The 26165-nt window shown below is 46.8% G+C and overlaps 1 protein-coding gene across 1 annotated transcript in view; it reads right to left on the bottom strand.

The window, feature by feature from the left end:
• Positions 1 to 5166: 5166 nt before the first annotated feature.
• The window catches only part of LOC146192194 (uncharacterized), a 38230-nt gene continuing 17231 nt past the window's right edge, over positions 5167 to 26165 (bottom strand). Inside the window, exons 2-6 of the mRNA XM_084600023.1 lie at positions 15501 to 15629; positions 12186 to 12258; positions 11073 to 11229; positions 8405 to 8772; positions 5167 to 6895 (exon numbers count right to left, since the gene is read on the bottom strand). Coding sequence (XP_084456149.1) covers positions 6506 to 6895; positions 8405 to 8772; positions 11073 to 11229; positions 12186 to 12258; positions 15501 to 15629 — 1117 coding nt within the window. The 3' untranslated portion in view covers positions 5167 to 6505. The remainder of the gene's footprint in view (positions 6896 to 8404; positions 8773 to 11072; positions 11230 to 12185; positions 12259 to 15500; positions 15630 to 26165) is intronic.

Raw genomic sequence — 26165 nt, 5'->3', positions numbered from 1 at the left:
TAAACTATAGCTTGTAACTTGGTAAGATAGAGAAGATAGAGTTTATATACTGGCGTCGGGTTGCATTGCCATTCTTGCGAATTTTAAGAGGCTTAACTAACTACATAAGTAAGAGCACCACCTCTGGTGTTTCGCTGCGTCACACGGTTGCTTCATGAATGAAAGCAAAAGCATCGAATATTCCTAAAAAAATGTTCGTTTTATATTCTACTCCGTTCTCTCCCTCACTTCCAATTTCATATACGATTAGGCTTTCATCTAACCTATTCGTATTTGATTTGGTCTGAAAAATAAAAAAACCGCTATGTTCATACATATATACCAGAAGCCCTCATCTCGCTCTGCTGCCGCAGTCACACGGAGCTTTCCGATGCGCACGATTACATTGTTGTTCTTGTTGTGGCTGTAGGAAGAAAGAAAAGAAAATGCGCGGGCCTGCTCCCGGCTCTGTAGCTGAGCCACCTCCGCTGCCTCGTGCGGACAGAAGAGAAAATAAACAAGAAAGAAAAAAAGAAGAGGGAGAGAAAGACGCTCACCGCAACAACAGCCGTCGTCCACCACCACCGAAGCGGTGGCGGGTGCAATGACAGTCTACAACAGATAAAAATTCTGCGGCAGGCTAGCCCCCGCCGCAAGCGGTGGTGACCTACCTGTCCCAGCCCCACGATCAGATTTATGGCGGTGAAGCAGCAGGTGCGTTTTGTAAATAAACGAAGCGAAGCCAAAGCAAGATGCTCACAGTGTTCAGAACCAGAGCATCAACTGTGCCATGACATTTGTCGGCAGTACTTTGTCTTTACTTTATGCGACCCAACAGATACAAGAATGCGCAGCATAAAACACGCTTTCTTCATTTTGGGCAATAATTGAGTCTACTGATGTTCCTCATTTCATTAGCTCTCGGGCGATTCGATATGTTTCTGCTGCCTCCTCCTTCACATTCATAGTAAAGCGAGGGAAGATCTGCTGGCGTGTAGAGAGAGCCCAGCCGAGGTATTGAATTAAAGTCTGCTCACAATATACTTACACTAATGCAGTGAAAAAACTGTACCATTTGATTTTGCGGTATTTGCACACATAGCGATATTCTGTATCGTGCAAAAGAATATTTTCAGCACATAATTTCCATGAAAATGTTTTAGTAACTATGTAAACAAAGCTTGCAGCACAGCCTTATAAAACGTTCTAGGATAGAAAAGTCAGGTGGTTCGTAAAGGCCTTTCTAAAACATGCGACTGCTCCCCACTACCTCAACAAAGCACCAACGCTGTGTTTATGCGTGCCGTTAACTGAAGCCCGAAATAGCGTAACGAACGCTCAGCAGCTGGTATTGTGACGCCTTCGTTTCGGTCTTCTTTCCTGTAATCATAGTCATTCATATACCGCAGGCGATCAATCACCTGTAGATAATCAATATCACAAAAAAATGCTCGGTGGGGGTGACCTAAGGCGCAGAAAAATACACTACGCTTTCCAAGTTTAACATGTCTAACCAACTCGCTCAAACTTAGCCGTTATTGAACTATATTTCTTGTACAATGGGCTCTTTTTCGTGTGCGAATGTGGATCCGTCTTTTCTAGTTTCCCTCATCGCAAACGCCACCTGCCAAGCTCGTGCTCTCTCCTTTTGTATTCGATGCAACGTACTGCCCCCGCTTTCTTATCCCTGTTTGGATCACTCCGACCATCGGTCAGTCATGGAAAAAGGATTTTGAAAATATTTCGAGCGGAATGGAGAGGCAAGCAAAACCGTACAAGGACTGTCTGCAAGCAAGGCTTTCCTCATGTGGGAGCCTGCCGACTGACAAAAAAAAATGCAAGCAATTTGCACGAGTTCTTGACCAGTCGGCCGAGTTTTTATGGAGTACTGTCCTGCCAGGGCTTTGACAACATGTCCCTACACGGGATTCTAGGTCGCACAACCATGTCCATACGTTTGGGGAGATAACGCTTTCCGAAGATGTGCGCCGTGCGTTTCAGTTGGGACCACGTTTGCAGTGGAGCAAAATAAATCTAAACAAGAACTTTTGGCCATGGTCCGTACGGTTTCGAAGCACGTCCCAACAAGTGAGCAAGGGAGCTGTGTGCCGCAGGGCATCGACGTTTTAAAGAAGTGTTCGAAGACAAGGCCACTGGTATCACTTTCAAACGTATTGAGTGCCCTTAAGGAAGACAACCTTTGTGTTCTTCCTTGTGACAAGGAACGTAATTTTGCTGTGATGCCAAGAAGCCTTTTTGATGAAAAATTTGATAGGGCGATCGAGAATGTGTTTGACCGGCAGCAATTTATAAAGCTATCAAAAATCAGGTTGAAGGCAAAAAGTTGTGTACCTCATTGAATCTCACCCGTTTAGCTCAGTCCGTCGAAAACTCCCGAGGTCTAAATCTTGACATGTTCTTTTCTGCTAAGACCCATAAATTGGATTGTCCTTCAAGAATAATCGTTTCAGAAGCGGGAACATGGCAAAAGTCAGTCTCAGACTTCCTGCAGTAGAGCCTAAAACAGCTAGTTGTTGATGACCCCTTAATAAAAAATTCCGATTGTGTGACTGCTTTTCTTAGGCAAAGTGAAAGAAGGAGTCGTAGTGCTTTCTCTGTTGATACAAAAGACCTTTACTACTCTTTGCCCCAAAATGGTTTGCTGCAGTGCGTTGAAAGATGTATTGAGAACTCCGGTGTAATTGCCTTTCAGAATTCAGTGGGTGCGAGTGTTGGGGGTTTTTCTAGAGCTTTTAGGAACGTATTCTAATTCTACATTTGTTTGGTGGGGCGATGACATGTTTTTGCAGAAACAAGGAATATGTATAGGGCCCAGTGTGGCTCCCATTTTAAGTGATCTGTTTTTATCTGAATGTGACAGAAGGCTGTTTGCCTGCCTGAAAGACGTGTTAAAAGTTTTTCGTTATGTTGATGACTTTTTAATCTTTTTAGACACATCTGTAATCATCCTGGATGAGGCCATTGGAAGTGTTTTAGAGTGTTTTTCAGACTATTTATCTCCACTTGTCGTCACACATGAGCTCCCTGATAACGATAGCGTACGTTTCCTTCATATCATGTTAACATTTTTGGAAGATCATACTTGCTGGATTTATCATCCCAGGGATGAAAAAGTGCCTTTACCTTTCAGCTCTGCGCACTCTAAACTCATTAAGGGTAACATAGCTCGTTTAGGTTTCGTAAACTGTTTGAAAAAGTCATGCCCACATTCTGTTGAAGAAAGCATCTTTTTACTGTCAAGAAAGGTGCAAGATGCTGGCTACCCATTGCGCATGCTGGTGTCAGTTTCAGAAGGACTTGTCAAAATAAACAAAAGGAAATCTAACTCACAGAAAGAGCCGGAAAAGACACAAGATAAAAGAAAATTGGCAGTTATTCAGTTATTCCCTATAAGCACAGGTTGTCACACAACCTGAGAAAAATTGGTAACCGAGTGAATGTAAATGTTCTGTTCTCTGCCCCAAGTAAGCTGAGTGCGCAAAGTAAGCAGAGCACTTCAAGATGAAGTCTGGTGGCACGATAAAGCCTCAAAAGCCGTTTGTAAAATGCACAGAAGGGGTTGTGTACAAGGTGCCATTGACTTGCGGTAAATATTACATAGGCCAATCTGGTAGATGTCTAAATGAGAGATTAGGTGAACATAATTACGCTGCGGACAACAAATAAGGTGGGCACTTGAGCATTCGTTGTATCAAGCGCAGAAGCGAGAAGAATTGTCGTCCTCTCTTCCCTCAATGTAAAGTTCTTTATAAAAGCAAGTGTAAAACAAGGCGCGAAATCGTTGAGGCAATTGAGATAGCACGAACTGGCGATTATTGCGTAAGTGGTGCGTCGATTTTGCTGTCTAAGAAAGAGATGGCATATCTTTCATCTTTTACATGTGCAGCCAGATAATGTTTTTTCCTGTTCACTGTTCACAGTTTTTACCTTGGCATGCGCATGTGGCCTCAAGTGCACAAATACTTTGCTTCTGCGGCATGGAATAAAATCAGTTGGAAGTAAGCACTCGTGTGTAAGTCTTTTTGTTGTTGTCTGTGTTTTTTATGCGCTTTTCAGGACACTTCGGGAAAGAGCAATAGGTAGTGAAGCTCTGGAATTGGTAAGAAATTATGCCCAAAATAAATATGCAGAAACTAAGGTAATGTTGGGTAGCTTCGGGAAAGAGCAGAAATTTGCAATAGGTAGTGAAGCTCTGGACTTGGTAAGAAAATATGCCTAAAATTAATATGTTGAAGACTAAGTTAATGTTCAACAGCTTCAGGAAAGAGCAGAAATTTGTATTAGGTAGTGAAGCTCTGGAATTGGTAAGAAACTATGCCTAAAATTAATATGCAGGAGACTAATGTTCAACAGCTTCGGGAAAGAGCAGAAATTTGAAATAGGCCGTGGAGCTCTGGAATTGGTGGGAAAATATGCCTGCTTAGGATCCCTAGCATGAAAGGGAACTAAGAGAGAAAGTTTAGGGTGGAGCGCATTTGTCAATTACTTGCAGATGATGACTATCTGCTTACCGGTATCGCTCAAGAGGAAAGTATACAACACTTCCATCTTTCGTGTGCTCGCTTATGGGACTGAAGCATGGACGCTGATGAAAAGTGGTCTACTTAAGTTGCGGACAACGCAGAGAGATATAAAACGGAAAATAGTAGGTTTAAAGTTAATATAGGAAGCGTGCAAAGTGTGCCATAAAAATAAATCCAGTTAATGGCATTCTAGCGGAAGTCAAGAAGAAGAAATAGGCATGGGCAGGGCATATAGCGAAGAGAAAGGATGACCGATGATCGCCAAGGGCAACAAATTGGATTCCAAAAGAAGGAAAGCAAATAGCAGGGGTGGCAGAATGTTAGGCTTTGGTTTGGTTTTGTGGGGTTTAACGTCCCAAAGCAACTCAGGCTATGAGAGACGCCGTAGTGGAGGACTCCGGAAATTTTCGACCACCTGGGGTTCTTTAACGTGCACTGACAGCGCAAAGCACGAGCGAAGGGTCGTGTGAATTGGAGGAATAGGGGAGAGACCTTCGCCCTGCAGTGGGTACAGTCCTGTTGTTGTTGATGATGAGAATGATAGTGTGCATGTTTTTGGACTGATGTGATTTGTCTGAGCTAAAATCAAATGAAAATGCTGATATTGTGCCATGCTGCCATGAGGAATATCCTGCAAGGCTTCATGAACGTGGCAAAATGACAGTTTATTTTTTATATTTATTACAGGCGAAGTGGAGAAGTGATTTGTCACAAACAACAGTTTTAAATATCGCACAGATCATACTCAATCACACATGCAGTCCGTTATTTGCATGGAGCATACAATCCTGGTTTCCAAGTGTTTACTCTCGCCACTGAAGCACGTGCACAATAACGGTCGATCAGTGAGATACGTGCTGAAATTGCTAACTATTTTGTTCACTTGCTGCATCCACTGACCAACTACAGCTGCACGGGAACTGCGGTCATGCTTAGGCCTAGCATTGTCGGAATAAAAAAAAATCCGAAAACAGCGATGAACTGGATGGGGTTATAGAAGTACATCGGTATGCGGTTTAGGACACAATAATGCTTTTGATGTCAGTATGGCGCCATCTGCAATTCGGCCCGGGTTTCATGGTTTCCGCATAATTTGTTTTACTGTGTATACAGCGTATAGTGTACAGTGTGTAAATACAGTTTATAGCTGCTCGCGACTTCGGTGGCTCGTGCTTGGGCGAGATATTAAATGAAAAAAAGCAAGCCACTATAGAAAATAATGTTCTTTTCGCCGTTCACGCTGATTGCTACAGTTATGCTTACGAGACGTTTTCTACCTTGACATTCGTGTTCGCGCAGAGTCACGCTGAGAGGGTGCCTGGCTCGGCACTTTCTCGAGGACAGCAATGTGAGGACAAAATCGTTTGTAGAAGCTACCTGCTGCATTCTAATAACAGAAATCCTTCGAGAATTTAATCTGTCAGACAATTGAGTGCTTTGGGTTAAAGTGCTCAGGTGGGGTGGCATTCCATTTCATCCTCTCCATGCAATGACCACCTCTTGCAGCTCTGACATGTTGACCCCTCCACCAATCGAGTTGAATGCACAATGCCACGTCCGCGCTGAAAACTCAACACTCCACACTCCCACCGGAAGCTCCATTCACACATCCACATTTATCTGAACTGTGATCGCAGGGTGGTGTTACGACCCAAGCTTGCAATATGTTTGTACCAGAGTCAGCAGCGCAGTCGACAGCAAACGGGAGCACAAGTGGCGGTCTGGTATCAGGTTATTCGGGGAAAGATACCAGGCGTGCTTGCTGAACGGCGTCATGATCACTTCATCCTTATAGCAAAGCTGCTGGTACTGTGACCGACACAACTGTGCCTCACTAATGCCTTCACATATTCGTTGAACGGACAAGAACGCACTTGCAATTTGTGAATGTCGCCGCAAGGGTGACTCTTGACAATTCAAATGTCGAAGTCTCGTACAAGGCACAACTTCGGGTGCGCGTCTCTGTTCTCCAGTGTGGTCCTTCAGCGCTTCCAGAAGTCATCCTCTTCGCTCAGGGCCACATAGTAAGCATCATTAGGCGCCACCGTTGTCGTCGCGTTGTCCAGGGCGCCTTTGAGGTCACCGAGGGCGGCGCGCAGCCCCGTGGCCGTCTCGGACATCTTCTGCAGCATGGGCGGCACCCGCTTCTCGAGGTCGGCTGCGGCGCGCGACGCCAGAGAGGCGGCAGCCCTCAGCGGCTCGTACGCGTCTTCGGTGAAGACGCGCAGCTCTAGCACCCTGGCGGCGGCCGCGGATTCGGCGAGTTCGGCTCTCAAGTCGGGCAGCTTGCGCGCCTGCGCGTCCAGCGAGTCGGCCAGCTCGGAAACGCGAGACAGCGGTACCTCGGTGTCTCTGCGCACGTTCTCGGTAGCCTGCAGAATAAAAAAAAAAAAAATGGCCGTTGAAAACTGCGGTGGAATATACTTTATTTGTACCCCACCGAAAGAAAAAAAATATGACAATCACACACTGGCAACAGAGTGACCAATGAGTTCTAAGAGGTTTTCCATGGCGCTTTTGAACGATAAATATCTGGCGGTATAATCAATTAATCCAATGTTTAATTAGTCTAGCTGGTGCGGTAGGAGACGCCATGCTCTCGCTGCCACAGGCGGATGATGAAGTTGAGGGCCCTGGCATATTTCAAGTTTTGTACGCGTGCTTCTACTAAGCGACACTGCACATGACCTGGCCCGTTTGACGGGTGGCATGAAGTCCGCACTCGCGCACATCGGGGTTCGTATGCGCCAGATGTTGAACTCGGCCCATTGCACAGGGGGGAGGGGGGTACGCTTATGCTCACCTAATACGCTTAATGCCTATTACTGCTTAATAAGCTTCGAATTATCAGCATGCAGCCCTATAGTACGCTGTTCCTGCGTGCGAGGGACGAGAGCTTTCTCCGCACATACAAACAGTGCAGGCCCACTTGAACGAAGCAATTTAGGTCTAATTTCCAGCGCAGCTTATATTAGGTGAGTACACTGATTGCGTTCAAGCTATGGGCTGACGGAATGTACAGACCCGGCCATAATAATACGGAGCATGCTGTGGCGATAAAATATTTTGTCGTGCGTTACTCAGTGAATATTAGGAAGTACCATGAGCATATATAAGTACAAGCCACTCGTGCGCTCGCGTGCAGACCCGAAAAACATTCGTATCTTCTGTACGGAAGTAAACACCAGAAGCGTGTTCATAAATAATATGGCCGCACCTGCACATGTACAAGCTTATCAGAGATAAGGTCCGCACCTGCACATGTACAAGCTTATCAGAGATAAGGTTTCGAGGTATACGACTTTTGCTTCAAAATTACTGAAACGTAGACGTTTTAGCCACGTACTCAAGAAGGATGCCTGTCGTTATGCTTGCAATCCTAAAATGGGTATTTGTATGGTATTGGCCAAAAGTCCTCAGACTGTAAACCATTCTTTTAAATCTAACAATGCAATCATCATGACATAACTAAAGGCTGCGAGAGGGGGGAATGTTAGTTGGAGTTAGGATTCGCGATAGAGACGCTTGCTGTTGATGCGTGCTTTGAATGCTGCGCTACACGGAGCATTTAAGGGATAGTGCTTCCAGTGCAATAGAGCTTGCTAGCCTGAGTACTTATGACTGGGAGTGTGCCCTTCGGGAATAGAAATGCGTCGCCGGCTTTACTAATACCTCTGAGAATAACATTTGTTAAAAGCAGAAATATGGGCAAGTTTGTAATAATACATCTCACAAGAGCGCAGAAGCACGAACAGCAGAGTGAATTGGGAGACAGCAGGCGCTTTGCTTTGAATATCATTTTCTTCCTTTCCTTAATATGTAACGCAGTGTGCCTGGTACCACGGGCTTTCAGTCCTCTGAGCGGCCATGCGAGTACAAACCTGTCTCAGATGCTTGGCTATATTGGTCCGCGTGGATCCGAACAGGTCGGCGAAGACGCCCCGCACCTTGTCCTGGCGCCTATGCGCGTTTGCGCCAGTGTGGACGTGGTAGGAAGAGGCACCAGAGGCAGTCGGTGACCGATGGTTGTTCTTGAGCTCGACCGCGTGCAGGGGCCTCACACTGGCCACGCCACCAGCTCCGGTAGAGGACGCCGGCTGCCGCTCCCAAGGTAGCAGCGTCGGCCTCAGTAAGTGTGCCGCGCCACCGCCGCTGGAGGCGGGCGTCTTGCCACCTACGATAACCGGCCGGCTGGTCTGGATGTTGACTGCCGGCCGTGCGTACAGCACGCCGCGCTGTTCCAGCTTGGCTGCGCAAGCGCAAAATGGCTGTAAGTTCCTTTGAAATGATAACACTATACATAAGAACGGTGCTCACAGCATCAGTGAAATATGCAGTGCAATATTGGACATTCATGGGCAAGATAATCTGACTTTAAAGTGAAGGGGGAAGTTTGGTTTGTTTTTATCGTGGTTAACGTCCAAAAGCGACAAGTTATGAGAGACGCCGTACTAAAGGACTTCGGAAATTACGGCCACCTGGAGTTCTTAACAGGCACTGATATCGCACAGCACACGGGGGCCTTCCTTTTCGCCTCCATCTAAAAGCGACCGTCGCGGCCGGTATTCTCTGTACAGATAAAGAGAACAAGAACCACTAGTAGAGTGCACACCAACAGAATGCAGATAGGCGTACTTTTATAGATACAGTACTCATTATATGAACCGAGGAACGCGTCTTTGTTGCTCCTTGTATTATATCTAGTATCCATCATCGAGAGTTTTATTGCAATCTGTCAAGTTCAGAAACTAGTCTTGTAAACGGTGCCTACAGCAGGATCACTGCACTTGAAATAAGACGTAGGTAGTGTTCTTGTGCTGATTTCTATTCTCGTTCGTTCGTATTCTTGTGGCTGCATGGAGCCACCAGTAGCTTTTGATGGCCATTTTGTCGCGTTAAGTCAACTGGTGTTGTTAAGACCGCGAGTTTGGCTACTTGGTAAATATCATGATTTGAAAAAGAAAAGAAACAAAGCAAATGGAAGAGGCAAGAGAAGCAGGCAAGAGGCATAGTGCTATTGATAACGGTAGCGGCATCCGACATATTATGGGATATCATACTTTGACGGTGGCTGGCGTAGGAAAAATTGGCAGTGGCTTAGCTTGGTTAAGCCTGGTAATTGCGAAAGCAATAGCTATGGCTACGCCTAGGTTCAGCTGGTGGTGTAGCTGGTTGTGGTGTTTGTGGTTATGCTTATGGTTATGCAGTGATTCACTCTGGCCACGGCATATGGTTCAACTATTGTTTATTGCGGGGTGCTACCTGGTTATTCTATGTATAACTAGTAGCGAGGTAAGGAGTGCTGTGGCTGCAACGATATACTTGGTTGTGGGTGAGGTTAAGGCAGAATGTACAACTGCCGCTCCGGCACCGGCTGCAACGGCATTCTTTACGCCAGCAGAAATGAAAGCCTCCCTGGAGACTGCGTTGGTTCCACCAGCTGCTAGGCCACCTCCTATCGTATCGAACGTTGCACCCCCGGCGGTAGCTGCGGTAGAAGCGGTAGTTAGGCCGCGGTTAGTACCGCCTCGCGAGTTTACGGCGCGATGTGGGGGCCCTGTTTTTGCGGCAGATGGGATGACGTCACTCCGCTGTACGCTCCTTCACGGAGGGAGCAGGAGTTAGGCCGCGTTTGGTAGCTACCGCCTCGCGAGTTGGCGGCGCGAGTTGGGGTCCCTGTTTTTGCGCAGCTGTGCTTGGCGGCGCGCCAAAGGTCACGCTAAAGGTCAATGGTAGCTACCGCCTCGCTATACGCGAAGGGCTGAAAAGTGAAATTAGTATTGCTTTCGCAATAAAAATGGTGGGGTCCGATTCGGCTCTGCCTGATTAACCAGCGTAAGTTATTTTATTAATAGTATAGCCATCGACGGCCCAGTCACCGCATCACATATGGCTAGACTGAGCAAGCGAGTTGCAAAGCAGCCGGCATATACCGAGGCGAGATCAACTGTTTAAACCAACGGCTAGGCGGAGGAGAGGCGCACATGATATTGGCGCTTGCACACTACATAGCTCGCGTAGATGAATGGCATTGGACACTGGACTCCTTGACAAACTCTAAATTCACCTCGCATGTTTCCCTCAGGCATTTTTGCAAGCTGTGAACTCTATAAGCACATTAGTCGGATCATGCATTTCATTATTTGATTTTATATCATTACTCCACGAAGCACCTTAATACGTATTTAATGGCAGTGTTTTATCTCCCCCATCAGTTCTATTATTTCCCTCACAATTATTTTTCAATCTTTCCCTCCCGAATTCCCCTTCCTACACAGTAACATGCAAGCGAAATATAAACGCCAGCAAAATTCTCCGTTTTTCCATTAAAGAGTCTCTCTCTCTCTCTCTCTCTCTCTAGATGAATGGCCTTGAAGAATGGCATAGGTAGAGCCATGCTCTCTAAAAAGGTTTGTCATTGTTTGACACCATAAATCACGTTTTCTGCCCATCAAAATAACCGATCTTGGCCGCCCGTTTAAATTGGGGTCCTAATATCTCCTTTCGCTCAATTCCAAGCGGAGGAGTGCCTGCTAAGCCGGTTCTTACCGATGATGCGGTCCGAGCTGTGCGTGGTGTAGTTGCGCAGGTCTCCCAGCATGTGGCGGAAGAAGCGTTGCTCGTCCCTCAGGTCGCGAAGCTGGTCGCCGATGGAGGCCAGCTCGACAGCGGAAGCGGCGTTGCTCGAAGACGCCGTCGCACAACCCTGCTCCCGCGGGAAGATGCATCAGCTGCTATACGCTTTGTGATTTTTGTGCATTCCCAGTATATATGGATCCTATACCTATTGCGCGCTGTCCTGGAGAGAGTGACATTGCTTTGAGATTACAATTTTCAGATGGACCATCAAGGATTTCAAGTCATCGGTGCAACTGAATCAAGCGGTTACGCTACCTTTCCTACAACTCTGACCAGAACATCAATGGTATGGTGAGAAAATGTAATATGAAATTTGTTTGGATAGAATGCTTTATAGGCTAGATGTTCCAAGAAAGCAGAATCACAGTGTTAGAAATAAGATGCTGAAAAAATGGTGTCAAGTGATAAGCTATGTTTTATACTCCCATTGAAACTTTGTTGGTTTAAATTGAGATCCGGGTTGGTTGGTTGGTTCACAGGAAGGGAAAGACGCAGTATCTGTCACACTTGCTCTGTGGACACCTGAACCGCGCCGTAAGGGAAGGGAGGAAGGTGGGAGTGAAAGTGGAAAGAGAGAAAGGGGAGCCGTAGTGGAGGGCTGTGGAGTAATTTCGACCACCTGGGGATCTTTAACGTGCGCTGACATCGCACAGCACACGGACGCCACTTCGTTTCGCCTCCATCGAAACGCAGCCGCCGAGGTCGGGTTCGAACTCGGGAACTCCGGCACAGTAGTCGGGCGTCTTACCACTGCGCCACCCCGGCGGGGCGGAGAGAGATTCTGAACTATTATGTAGTGTCCCGTCCAGCACAAGTTTAGAGCGAATAATGTGCGGGATCAGACGAAAATAAAAACATATGTAAAACCAGTCATCGAAATCAAACTCGTTATGCCTGGTAAAGAGCGATTTTGAATGAAAAAGCTCCTTCAAATACCTCTCTAGCGGTGTCAGTTGCAAGAAAATATTGGTGGCATTGAAAATAAAGGCTTTGTTTCGCATCTTCGTCTGGGTATATACTCACCTTGCCCGTCGGGTGTCCAACTGGCCTAGCCGGGAAACGAGTCAAAGGTCCAGCACCGTTCTCGGCAGTATTGCTGTGGTGAAAGAAAAAAGAATTGCCGACGATTACGTTACTTCCCAATGCAAAATTTCAGCGCAGCTCATCAGCTGTTTCAGCTTTTCGATAGATTGATGCAAATATTTCGAGGAAGACATGCATATATGTACAATTACAGACTTTTTATTTTCCACACACATTCCATACCAACTAGTTCCTCATCCGCGAGAGACAGATATTGAGCCTTTCCTTTCCTGTAAACCAGTTAACTGGATAAGTTTCAATGGAGCCCCGCCGGGGTGGCGCAGGGGTTACGGCGCTCGACTACTGTTCCCAAGGGCACGGGATCGAATCGCGGCCTCGGCGGCCGCTTTTCGATGGGGGCGAAAAGCAAGGCGCCCGTGTGCTGTGCGATCTCAGTGCACGTTAAAGAACCCCAGGTGGTCGAAATTTCCGGAGTCCTCCACTACGGCGTCTCTCATAGCCTGAGTCGCTTTGGGACGTTAAACCCCACAAAAAAATTACCGACGATTACGTTACTTCCTAATGCGAAATTTGAGCACAGCAAATAAGCTGTTTCACCTTTTCGATAGATTGAGGCAAAGAAATCGAGCAACACATGTATGCGCTATCACAGGATTTTTTTTTTTATTTTTCACACGTATCCTTTTAACACAGACTCCACTAACAGTTCTTGACAGTCATGAAGAAAGCTTTGTGGTCGGAGAAATAGACTGATATATGTTCGACTTGGTACACCATTGCTTGATTCTCAAAGACGAGATCTATACAAGTGCCTCGCGAGGTTGTCACAGCCGTGGGACGCGTTACGAGCGAGAGGAACGGGATACGAAGAGGCGTCCGTGTGCTGTGCGATGTCAGCGCACGTTAAAGATCCCCAGGTGGTCGAAATTACTCCGTAGCCCTCCACTACGACTCCTCTTTCTCTCTTTCCACTTTCATTCTCGCCTTCCTCCCTTCCCTTACGGCTTGGTTGCGGTGTCCACAGAAAACAAGTGAGACAGTTACTGCGCCTTTCCCTTCCTATAAAAAATAAATCAGTTTTTCTACGCGGTCATGCCGCGCCGGGGTGGTACAGTAGTAAGACGCCCGACTACTGTCCGGAATACCCGGGTTCGAACCCGACCTCGGCGGCTGCGTTTCGATGGAGGCGAAACGAAGAGGCGTCCGTGTGCTGTGCGATGTCAGCGCTCGCTAACGATCCCCAAGTGGTCGAAATTACTCCGTAGCCCTCCACTACGGCTCCTCTTTCTCTCTTTACACTTTAACTCCCACCTTCCTCCCTTCCCTTACGGCGCGGTTCAGGTGTCCACAAACTCGTGTGACAGATACTGCGCTTTTTCCTTCCTGTGAACCAATTATTATTATTATCTACGCGGTCACGTTGTCTTGACTCGCTAGCGGCGGCAGCGGCATCAGACAGTCGCTGCTAGCGCTTCCTCCGGCGACCCCTCCCCCCCCCCCCAAACCCCCTTCCTTTCCTTGTATTCTCCGGCTGCTCCGCGCTTCCTGCGAGGCTTCGGTTGCCAAGCGCCGGCTCGAACTGGGGGGATGAAAGTGGGAGGCGCTGATTACGAGGCCGACGCCGACGCCGACGCGAAACCTAGGAACGAGCGCCAAAGAGCTGCGCTCTAAAACAAACAAGTTTCAATGGAGGCGAAACGAAGAGGCGTTCGTGTGTTGTGCGATGTTAGTGCACGCTAAAGTCCCTAAGTGGTCAAAATTACTACGGAGCCCTTCACTACGGCACCCCTTTCACTCTTTCTGCTTTCGTTCCCAGCCATCGCGGATCCCCGCACCAAAACTATTCTAAGCGACTCAAAGCGCCGTTCAAATATTCACCAAAAATTTTGTAAGCGCACTCGCGGCGCGAATTCTGCGCAACAGATCTCTCAATCACAACAATCTCGTATGGGTTCCGACTCACGCGGGTAACTCCAGAAACGAAGGTGTCGACCGTCTAGCCCGAGGCTTAATCAACCGGGAGACTGGAGATCTATCGGGAACGAACGCGCCTGTCGAGGCGCCGCGCACATACGCGGAGATAACTTTTATTGCGATCTAAGATGCACGTACCCCGCCCCTCAGCCCGAGCTATATGGTGAACTGCGATTGGGCGTTGACACTCGCGGCCTTGGTTTTGCGTTAAACTCTGAAAAACGTGCTATTACGGTAGGCCTATATGTGGTCGCGGATCGTCATGGCGACTTAAATTGTCGAACAACGTGTGTGTGAGAGAGAGAGAGAGAGAGAGAGAGAGAGACGTTGTGTAGCTAGCCTGGCAGGTAAGGACACGTGTCCCATGCACTTTAAGGCTTAAGCTCTGTTTCAAACGCTCACGCGTAAAGGCACTCACCTAAGACAAGGGTATTGTCACGCTCCTTTAAATAACTTGGTAAAGTGCATTCAGCAAAGCAGGAGACCATTCCAGTTTCATATATCTCAGAAATCACAGCAGCCGCACAGTATTCTGCCTCTCTATTAATATTGCGTTCGTTACTTGGCCCAATCGTAGGGCGCGTTGGCGTTGTTTCAGCTTATTTATTTTACCTTCTGCGCTTTCTGACCACAGAGGTGGTGGGGGAGACAAACTTAAGAAGTTAGACGACACTTCCACCCAAGAGATTGTCCTGTTTGTGCACAGCGCCAGATATAGACTGTCTATGAGTGTCATTCTGCTGAGAAGCCCAAATATTTTAAAGACCACCGAATACAGGCTCATGGCCAGTCATTCACAATGCATCGATGCAGTCTCGTGCACATGATACATTTATTTACATTTTTCGCTTAAGTAATTGTGGCTACTAAAATTGTAAATTCAAAAATATTTCGTTAAATGCCAGGTAAGAGCAAGCTTTTTGACCTCGTCCTTCCTTGCTGCCTTAAATTCGATCACCGCCTCCGAGGTAGCGTCTCACTGGTAGAGTCCTTCCAGCTTCGCTAAATGTTCACTCCTTGACTGGTGCTTAACACCCTTGCTTGTACCTTATAGCGATTTAGCCCTTGAAGGAGGCTTACTGCACCCTGACGTGCTCTTCGATCCGTCTGAGAAGTATAAACCCTGCATCCTGATTATATTTGACAAATATATTAAGTTCGGCGGCAGTGCTGACACCTCACGCTTATCAATTACGGGTAAAACGCCGATATGTGCAAAGAAGTGCTAGGGTAAACTGACACAGCGCACAACTTGGACAAGTGTCATTTCTAAGAATGCAAGCAAAAGATGATGCCCTTGAAAAGTGCTTGGATGCTTACGTTTCCCTGATGAGCGCCCTCTCTAGGCGTCCAATGGCAACGTCCATTCGGCCCAGCCGGGGCTCCAGCAGAGTAACCTTGCTCACCAAAAGCTCTACGCCGTAACGCAGCTCGGACAGCGTCCGTTCCCTGCAAAGCAAAGCAAAAGAAAAAAAAAATGGTCAAGCAGATGCTTTCGGTTGCAGTCATCGCCTCGGCGGCCGCTTTTCGGTGGAGGCGAAAGGCAAGGCGCCCGTGTGCTGTGCGATGACAGTGCACGTTAAAGAATCCCAGGTGGTCAAAATTTCCGGAGTCCTCCACTACGGCGTCTCTCATCGCCTGAGTTGTTTTGGGACGTTAAACCCCACAAATCAAACCAAACAATAGCGCCGTTGCAAAGTTATGCTTCACAAGAAGTTAATTGCACAGGGGCATCAGAAGTATAGAGAGGCATGTTTTAGAAAAAAAAAAAAAACTAACATGCTGCTGCAGGACAGAAAATACTCGTCTCAGGTAGAAATCAGCGTTAATGGCGACCTCACCGTTTATACCAAAATATATATTTCTTTCATGCGTTTACATGCGAGACGTGCGCTTACAGCGCGGTGCGTCAGGAAAATTGAGTGAACAAATTTCGCACTGCGGATAAAAGGATTTGATTCCTGCGATTTCAAAAAAGCAGCATTTTACGCGAAATGACGAGACGAACAGGATGGCTCAATTTGTGCATTCGAAGAACTTATTTTTTGCTGAAAATCTTCAACTTCACAATGTGTTCTTCGTAGTTAAAATGAAAAGCGATGAAATTAGAGAAGAAGGCCACTGTACAAAAACAGAGGTCAATAACGCGTCGAGAACTGCGAAATTCGTTATTAAATTCTTTCAGTCACACTAGTATTACAGGTGTTAAGTTTCCATGAGGAGCAAAAATAAATAGAAGAAACATTTTCGTTGTGCTCTGGTCTGTCTCGCCATTGGTTTTCCTCACGTGGTTGCCAACGTGGTAACACTGCTTTTTCCCGCGGCGACATAGTATTTAATTTTGGAAGGACGAGGACGAAGATAGAAGGACACAAACACAGCGCTGACTGACAACTGATTTAATTCCAGAAGTTGGCAAGCATATATACATGGCTTGGTGCGCGACAGAAAAACAGATAAAACAGATGCAATGCGCATGCCGAAACCAAAGCCAATTATCTCTTTTTACGCATTGCCAGGAACGCAAGCTCTTTGTCCGATAACGCAAGGGAAGGAGTGCTAATGCATCGGTCCCCAAGCTCCAAAACTCTTTCGGCTTCAATAATTTCTCTTGTGGTGCGGTCTTTATTTTTCTGGTAAGATTTGCATTTATCAAAAAAGGGTTTACATGCTTGCCAACTTCTGTATATATGCTTGCCAACTTCTGGAAATAAAATCAGTTGTCAGTCAGCGCTGTGTTTGTGTCCTTCTGATCATCGTCCTCGTCATTCGCGCTGTTATTCCAAAATGTATTGCCAACTAGCTGGCACCTCAACGCTTGTTAAAATAGTATTTAACCCTGTGTAATCTGCACTCTGCGTTATGTCTTCACACAGCGGACATATACACCGTCGTTGTTTTCTCAACAATAGCTTTGCACTACCACACTGAGCCCTATGACGACTACGAACATAGACCGAGTCGCCTCCCAAAACACATGAAGGAAGGCCACTTCGAGTTTTCAGCCTGCACCCCCCCCCCCCCATTTTCCCTCTTTCTCTCTCTTCAGGTGTCCGCTCGTTCCGTCCTTACCTTCGAGATGTACGCTGTTCAGCGCTTACATTGCAGTTCTCTGAAATGATTGACCACAATGAGGTGTGCACGAAAGAAGGAAGGTGAACGGGCTCTCAGTAAAAACTAACGACGTGCTAATGTTGGAGGAAGTGGCGATTGTACTGGCCGCCACCCACTGCGACGCAGCCTACATAATGTCGGACTCGCAACAGGTCTGCCGAAATTATTTGCGGGGTAGGATAGCGCCACTCGCCCGCATAATATTATTGGCACATACGAAAAATTCAGATTCGGCTATTAGTAAAAAGGAGATTATATGGGTGCCCGGTCACCAGGGGTTGGAGGGGAACGAGACCTCTCACGCGGCTGCCCGAGCGTTCCTTCCCTGGGGTTCCGCTCAAACCTCCGGTTCTACCGAGGCAACCATACCAGTCCCGCTCACAACTTATGCGGACATTGCAAATTATTTAGGCCTCTGCAGGAGGGCACTCCCCGGACTCGTCTAAGGTCTCGATAGATTTGAGGAATGCCACCTTAGACGGCTCGAAACCGGGTGTTTTCTAAATCCCTCCATACTAAAATAGGTGGACCCGACATTCACGGGTAGATGCATATTCTGCGGGCAATATGTTGAGCCTGCCATCAAAATACAAAATTAAAAGTTATAAAACAGCCAATTGGGGAGGGTTGGGAGGGGGCCCTGTCCAGTTCGGACATGGAGGCCCAGCGTGCCCTGGTCCAGAGAGCTCGAACAGCGGCGGCGGCCAATGGTGTCCCGGAATAGGGTCTGCCACACAGCTCCACAACCATACGCACCACCCTTCCTAAATCATTTCATTATAAATAAAATGTTTTCTCCTCCTCCTCCATGGCGACGCTAAATGCTTGAGGACAGTGCCTGATCTCTCTGAGTGGCACGCCCTGCTAAGTAAATAATTTATTCCTTCTATACTGCTTTCTTCTTTGCAACCCTTTGGTGTTACGGTTTTAGCCTTAAGAACGTTCTCGTGGACAGCACAGTATGGCCGCACATCCTCGGAGATTTTTAACTGAAATTTTCGGGGACTAAAGCAGTCTGAATATTTATGCCAATCATTTTGTAAAAAAAAAAAAAAATACTAAGCACATCTGCAGCATACGAAAACGATATTCTTCGCGGTTTCTAATTATGCGTCAAAAGCACATTCCAGAGGGAGTGAGCACGCATGTCTTTCAACCTATGGCGAAACATAGGCGCCAGGCCTTTGCATTTCACCAAGTTGCAGCGAGCTGAGACAGATTTGATCGGTTTCTGCTGAACATCAAATTCTTCCTTTCACACAAAACTGCAAGAATAATAATGTGGTTACTTGAAAAGGCCATACGCATGTTATTACTGAGAGGCGAAAGAACCCTTAGGCAAGAAAAAAATTACTATCTCGATTTTCGGAGTTTCGCACGGTGTCAAGGTCACAATTTCTGTTCATGGCGTTATTCTTCTTGCATGCGGAAGGTATTGAGTTTCGTTGAGGCTTTAGATAATACTAAAATGTGTTCATTCCATTTGGAACAGGCGTACATTTCCATATATAATGAATGGGCACAGTGTCTTGGCGCGCAAGCATTTGTTCTTGTTTATTTTCTTGCTATTAAACTGTGTTACGTGTTACAGGTGGGGTAGGTCTGTTGGATTCAAGCAACGGGAACGCTAAAGCATTAATACATGCATAACTATATATACCTACGTTAGCGGGCGACCCAGCCAGCCGCATAAAAACAATGACACACTAATAAAGCAAACACGGTCTGTGCAAGCACTTGCGAAGGAGGCCACGAAGGCGTGCTCCAACGCGAAAAGAAAACATTAAGAAAGAGACACTGTGCGCTCCAGACTGATAAAAAGCAGTGTTTACGAAAAGTCGTTTTGCTTATCTCGCGAGGATATTGTGCAATCACAAAACGATAATAGGGACCCTTCGTAAGATGACTTTTTTATGAATGTTTGCTTAAGAGTTGAACGCACCTGCGATATGTGGTCATTTTCTTTTGCGCCGCGCATTCACTAGGTCAACCTTTATTCTTCTCTTACTAACCAGCCGTATTCTGTGTAGACCAGGAAATAGTTATTCAGGCAGTGAATACGGTCAATGATATTGCCAGGGGGCGCTCAGAGTGAAAGACGACGTTGAAGTGAATCGGCTCCGGACTCGCAGGACGTATCTAAACCTTGAACCGTGTGATTCTACCTGTACCGGCTCTGTTAATCTAGCCCCAGTCGCCAACACCGTGACAAATCTGGTGGAGGTCAGGTCTGATGTCCCGTACCCCTACGCTAAGCAGGAGTGCTGGTCATATATTCGAGGAAACGCCCGTTCACCGCACTAGCCGCAGGCAACGAGGCCTACCACCTGAGTTTTCCCCCTCGGGCATGACTACCAGTAGCCACGACGTCGTCGCAATGCCTGGCGCGACCCCCACCTACGTGACGTTGCAAAACCTCCGCGTCCCAAAGACCTTTCACGGGGACACCTATGAAGATGTCGACGACTGGTTGCAGCACTACGAAAGGGTAGCTACATTCAACCTCTGGGATGACGCCACACGGCTTCGAACACGGCTTGTCACGGTGTTGGCGACTGGGGCTAGATTAACAGAGCCGGTACAGGTAGAATCACACGGTTCAAGGTTTAGATACGTCCTGCGAGTCCGGAGCCGATTCACTTCAACGTCGTCTTTCACTCTGAGCGCCCCCTGGCATTCCTCCCTCCTTAAGCGTAACGCACACAGTTACACGTGCACACAAGCGTACAAAAGCAACCTCCCCCCTCAAAAAAAAGTTTGTAGATGTAGTTTGTCAGTCACCGTGCAAAGTACGGCTTCAGTCGCGAGACATGAACTGTCTCTGGACGAGGTAGCCGACGGCCTGTGTGCTCTGATCCATCCGGGAGCACCTCGTAATTGACGTTACTGATGCGTCGCACAATTTTATACGGTCCGAAGTAGCGGCAAATTAGCTTGTCTGAAAGGCCGCGGCGTCGAACAGGAGTCCACACCCACACCTGGTCCCCGGCGTTGTAGGAAGCTTGTCTGTGGCGGAGGTTGTACCGGCGTGAATCCCTGTCCTGGTGCTGGGTGATGTGGACGCGTGCTAGTTGGCGTGCTTGCTCAGCATCTTGGGCAAACTGCTCGGCGTCAGAACAAAGTTCGGTATCTGTTTGGTAAGGGAGCATTGCGTCCAGCATCGTCCGAACCTCCCTGCCGTAAACGAGGCGAAACGGCGTGAAACGTGTAGTCTCTTGGACTGCCGTATTGTATGCGAACGTCACATATGGTACGATCGCATCCCAAGTCTTGTGCTGGGCGTCGACGTACATCGCCAGCATATCCGCGATGGTCTTATTAAGCCTTTCCGTCAGCCCATTGGTCTGCGGATGGTAAGCAGTAGCTTTTCGATGCGCCGTACCACTGAGATGAAAGACTTCGGCCATCATTTTTGAAGTAAAGGCAGTCCCTCTATCAGTAATAATACAGGTAGGAGCACCGTGCCGTAGTATGATCTGGTGTACAAAGAAATGGGCAACTTCAGACGCTGTACCACTAGGTAACGCTTTGGTCTCGGCATAGCGAGTCAATATTCGCAAGCTTAGTGGGAGCGCTGACAACTGACATATTTTGGGCTTTGGTCGGGGGAATGGGAAACAAAGCCTCGAATATTTGAGAATGTTAAGTGGCTATCAGCTCCAACAAAGTGTCTCGGAGTCACACTTCAGAACTACAGTGATAGTGACCCATATCGTCCACAGCAGATTAATTGCTGAACAAGTCTGGAAAAGGGGGCAAAACAAACCTCAACGTTTGTTCGCGCGACCACATGCAATTTGTTTTTTCTAAGCAGCTGGGGTATGTGATACAGATTTTGCACTGTTCAAGGGTATATGTACAGAGATATACACGTGTTTGCAATTTCTTCATCTTGAATTCTAGTTGTGAAAAGTCGACGAACCTTTTTCGCCTCGTCGGTAATGGGGGATTGTCTTTTTTGCACATATTTTGTCACCTTGTTAACGCTTCTTACACTCGATCATTTGATGTAAAGGATCCTTTTATATACTATTTGTCAATTACGCTTGACAAGCGCTTTGCCAATGTTTGCTGCGTTAACTACTCATCACGTCGCTGGTGAACCACATGGTTATTTTCGTGAAATTGTTGAAGCAGCAGGGTTTTTATTTACCTGATTTTTTTTGTGGAATATTTAACCAATGTCGCATGAAAAAGGCCGGACAAAGATCTTAGTGAAATAGCTTTGCCAGTTCCTGTGTATCGGCACTCATACTCTTCTGGGCCTGGGCAAACTTTTGAAACGTGTAAAAAGGAGGCCTGTGCAGTCTGCCGAGAAAACGTTCTTTTGAAATTTTATGTAGGGGTTCTGCTTGTGAGGACATGGATGACGGAAAAGGATACCTTTGTGTCATGGGGTGCGAACTGGTTTAGTTGGTTTGTAGGGTTTAACGTCACAAAGTGGCTCAGGTTTTTATAAAGGCTATGAGATACGCCTAAATGGATACTTCAAAAATTTCTACAACCTAGGCGTTTCCACGTGCGCTCGCATCGCCCAGCACATGGACCCCACCCCGTTTCGCCTTTATCGAAACGCAGCCAGCGGCGGTCGAGTTTGAACCCTGCTACTCCGGCACAGTACAAGGAGCTCTCTGAGACTCCCAGACTAAGAAGAAGGATCTGTTTACCACCAGATAGGTCCCTAATACTCTCAGAATGCAGGGCCTGGCGAAAAATTCAGGCCAATCGTTTCTTTCCTCATGTTACTCTGCATAATGAGTTGACAGGGGATCCAGAGGCTTGCAATCTCTGCAACGTACCTCTGAATCAAAATCACCTAATCCCGATTCTCCGGGAGCTAAAGAAACTGAAGCCCTTGATCAAAATACCTGGGAGTCCTACATCCGCAGCCGAAATGTGGATGAACAAAAGATCGTCCTACGCCTGGCGGAGGAGGCTTACTCGAAGACCTTCTCTGCGGCCACGGCGCAGGAGAGCCGGCAAAGAGACCCTCCCCCTGGCTGAGCCCCTGCGCCGAGGTCCAGGTCGGTGTAAATAAAGTCTTTTCACTCACTCACTTATAGTCGGGCATCTTACCATTGCGCCATCGCAGCGAGGCGTGAAGGGTATTTTGTTCAGAAAGCCGGAGACTCTCGAACAAGTGTTTATAGATTGTAGGGATGGGTTTTTCTTTTGGAATGTCCTAAAGTGAACTCTGCACAAATATTACTATTTAAACCCTCATGGAATTTGGTTCTTAGCAGTAGGAAATGATAACGGTGATCTGTTATAATACGTTAATACTTTTAGGTTTGCATAGCGTGTAGAAACGCCGACGGGCTGTTAGCCGTGCTTATCTTTGTGTGAGACCTACGACAATTTTCTGTGAATTCCGCCCTACAGATAATTGTTGTTTTGAAAACTCATTCATGTGTACCTTAGTTTAGCAATATATCGAAAAATATTACCGATTTCAACGTTCTCTCTTTCTTTCTCTCTCTCTCTCTCTCTCTCTCTCCCTATATATATATATATATATATATATATATATATATATTATTTTTCTTTCGAGCTCAATTACTTTTTGTTGGTTACAGGAGCTCGCTGATAAAGCTGCCCAGTTGAGGTAGCCGCGTTGTGGAGGGACGGAAACATGGACGGAGGGATGAGGTAAGGTGAAATCGTGGCAGTTGAATGCATTCCTGTATTAACATGAATGGCTTCCCCGCTGCAAAAAAGATAGTTGAAAACCAGCGTTAGCAATAATGCAGAAAGTGGCTATAGTTTGAGCAACCCCGGCATCAGTAATTATTTATAAATTTTCCTTCCCGACTTTAGTAAAATTGCCTATTTTAGTGGTGTGGCGTAATAAAAGTTATACGGGTTGACATTAGGCGGCACCGTTCACGTCCGTTTCGCGACAAGAGAGAATTTAGAGAGGTTTTGGGTGAGCACACTGCCGAGCTAACTACTTTCTGCATGCCAGGGCACAATCTATGTTCACGTCTTCATATCTGTGACGTGTTTTATGCTTGTCATGGAGGCGCATGGTTAGGTAGCAAACTCATGCTTCAGGATGGGTTTATGAAGCACTAGCGTTTTTAACGAGTGTCTCGTCTGCCTCAAAGGGAACTAGTGCATGCACATAAAAATTTCTCATCTCGCTATAATCGAGGAAGTACAGCGATGAAGAAAAGTGTTGAGAATGTACATTAATAAAAAAAATACTCTTTTTGCGTGAAGACACAAATCCAGTTTCAGAACCTAGCAAGATCGTGTAATGTTTGCGTGTCCGAAAGGCGTAGCAAAAAAGAGAAAAATAAAACAAACAAAAGTGATGACGTCATGACTAAATTATGAGACCAGCCTTATGTGAGAAAGTATACTTGCGAAGGTGTGTAGGGCGTCGTTACTGAAAATTGATGATGCCATGAAGTCATGTGACTAAGTACGACTTACAAAAGTAGAAGTAATACATCGTAACTAGAAAATGTTGACATAATGAAAGAGAAAGAGAGAGTACACTTTTATTGTTTAACGGAATAGCGTGGGTGGTTTCCAGGCACACCGAATAATGGAGCAGGAAAAAAAGACGGGCAACATGAAACACACAATCCGGTGGATACCGGCACACGAAGGAATCGACGGCAACGCGGCTACCGACAGAATAGCCCGAGGGCATACTTTCCGGGCACCTGCGCCAGCTGCCCCAGAGCCTGCAACCCCTCTCACATACGGGGAACTAATACAATACTTCAAATTAGAAAAAAAAAAAAAAACGATACGCAGAACCACACACAGACCTCAGCAGACAGGAGGTAGTAACCTGGAGGAACATATAGACTAGGACATTTCCAAACCTAGCAAATTACCAGAAAATATGGCCCGAAAAATTCAAAAATAACACATGCACTGCATGCGGTGAAGCCTCAGAAATCCTTCACATGATATGGAACTGCATAGAGCAATTAAAAAATATAAAGCTCGAACACTCAGCCAAGCGGAGTGGGAGGCAGGGCTGGCCCACACGGATCTCTCAGAGCAGCGCAGCCTGCTCACCAGGGCCCGGGAGACAGCCCAGGCCAATGGACGTAATGAAAGTGACGCGATGGTGAAGATGACATGTAAAAGTAATGTAGCCTGTCGCAACTACAAAATCACGCCATTAAAGGTGACTGGATAATTGTTTACATTATCAATCACGTGTTCAAAGATGATTTGCAACAGGTGGCAAGGGCAACAGGCTAATGCAACCACAGATCAAGCTAGCTAGTTTACTAAAGGAGTCGAATGGGATACTCAAAGATGACAGACGACCGAGATCAAAATGAAAAAAAAGGGAGAGGTAAAAAGGGTTAAACACCAGTAAAGTAATTTATGGATCACTTCATGGATCACCCCTTCATGGATCCCTGCCTTGTCGTGGCGGAAGGGCTTTCGAAACTCGATGAAGTCGTGAGCTCTGCTGTGTAGGGCCACCCAAGATAGACAGGTAACGGCAGAGAGTTTTGGCAAAATATGATTCACTGGAGAAGGTGATGGCAACCATTCCAGTATTTCCTGCCAAGAAAACCCTATGGCCAGTCACAATACCATAGCGTGGCGTGACATGGTCCATAGGGTCACGAAGAGTCGGACACGACTGAACTAAAGTAATTTATAAGAATTGTTTAAAGATTTTTCTGACAAATTTACTCATCTGATGATGCGGTGACACTGGGCTCGGCACATAACACAAAATTATTTTTAAGGGGTTTCTGTTTGCTGTGTGATGTCAGTGCACGTTGAAGATTCCCAGCTAGTCGATATTACTATGAAGCCCTCCACTATGGCAGCTGCTTCTCTCTTTTAGAATAAGAAGGCCTCAGCTCTCAAGGCTGACGTCAGTGCCACGTCACGACTAGAGGCTGGGCCTAGACCTCACCAAGGCCTTCGACAATGTCAGGCACAGGCTATCCTCGAAGGGCTCGATGTGCTCGGAGTAGTGGAGTGAACGTACAATTTTATTAAAGACCTCTTATCAGGCAGAACATCCTGCATGATATTTCAAAATTTAGAATCTTCCACGATAGAGTTAGGAAGCAAAGGCATGCCACAGGGCTCAGTGCTATCGCCTTTCCTATTCAACGTGGCAATGAGAGGCCTCCCGGGTAAACTTAACCAAATCAAGGGGCTAAATTTTAGCATGTATGCGGACGATATTAACCTCTGGATTAACCATGGGAGTGATGCGAGTACGGAGGAACGCCTGCAGGCAGCGACCGACATCATTGTCGATTACGCGGCTAAAAGAGGACTTTCGTGCTCCCCGCATAAATCTGAGTTGTTCGTTTATAACCCAAAGTACCTCCGCTGCAAGAATAGCGGGGAGTTTCATATTCAGGTGGAGGGCAAACCGGTGCCAAAAGTAGATCAGATCAGGGTTTTGGGGATGGTCATTCAATCCCACGGCCATAACGGAGAGGTTCTGAAAAAATTAGAAAGCTACGCGATGCAAACCCTAGGGCTCTTGAGGAGGGTCACCACTAAAGAAAGAGGCCTCATGGAGAGAAAGTTACTAAAACTCATCCAGGCGTACGTAATAAGCAGAATAAGTTACCCCACACCCTACCTGGACATCAAGGCCGGAGAAAAAGAAGTTAGACTGCCTGATAAGAAGCGTTAAGAAGGCGCTCTGCCCATGGGTACCTCGAGCGAACGACTGCTCAAACTCGGGATGCGTAACACGTGGGCAGAATTGGCGGAGGCAGTGCGAGTCTCCCAATTAGAGTAGAGAGACTAAGCACGACCGAGACGGCAGGGTGATCCTTGCAAAAGTAGGCCATAACCCAGACAGAGGAGTTAAAAAAAAAAAGTCAGAATTGGTAGGGAAAGCAGGAACGCCTAGGTAGT

This window comes from Amblyomma maculatum, chromosome 4, assembly GCF_055883805.1.
Source record: "Amblyomma maculatum isolate TAMU_Amacu chromosome 4, ASM5588380v1, whole genome shotgun sequence".
Lineage (NCBI taxonomy): Eukaryota > Metazoa > Arthropoda > Arachnida > Ixodida > Ixodidae > Amblyomma > Amblyomma maculatum.
This window is presented reverse-complemented; position numbering and strand designations above follow the sequence as displayed.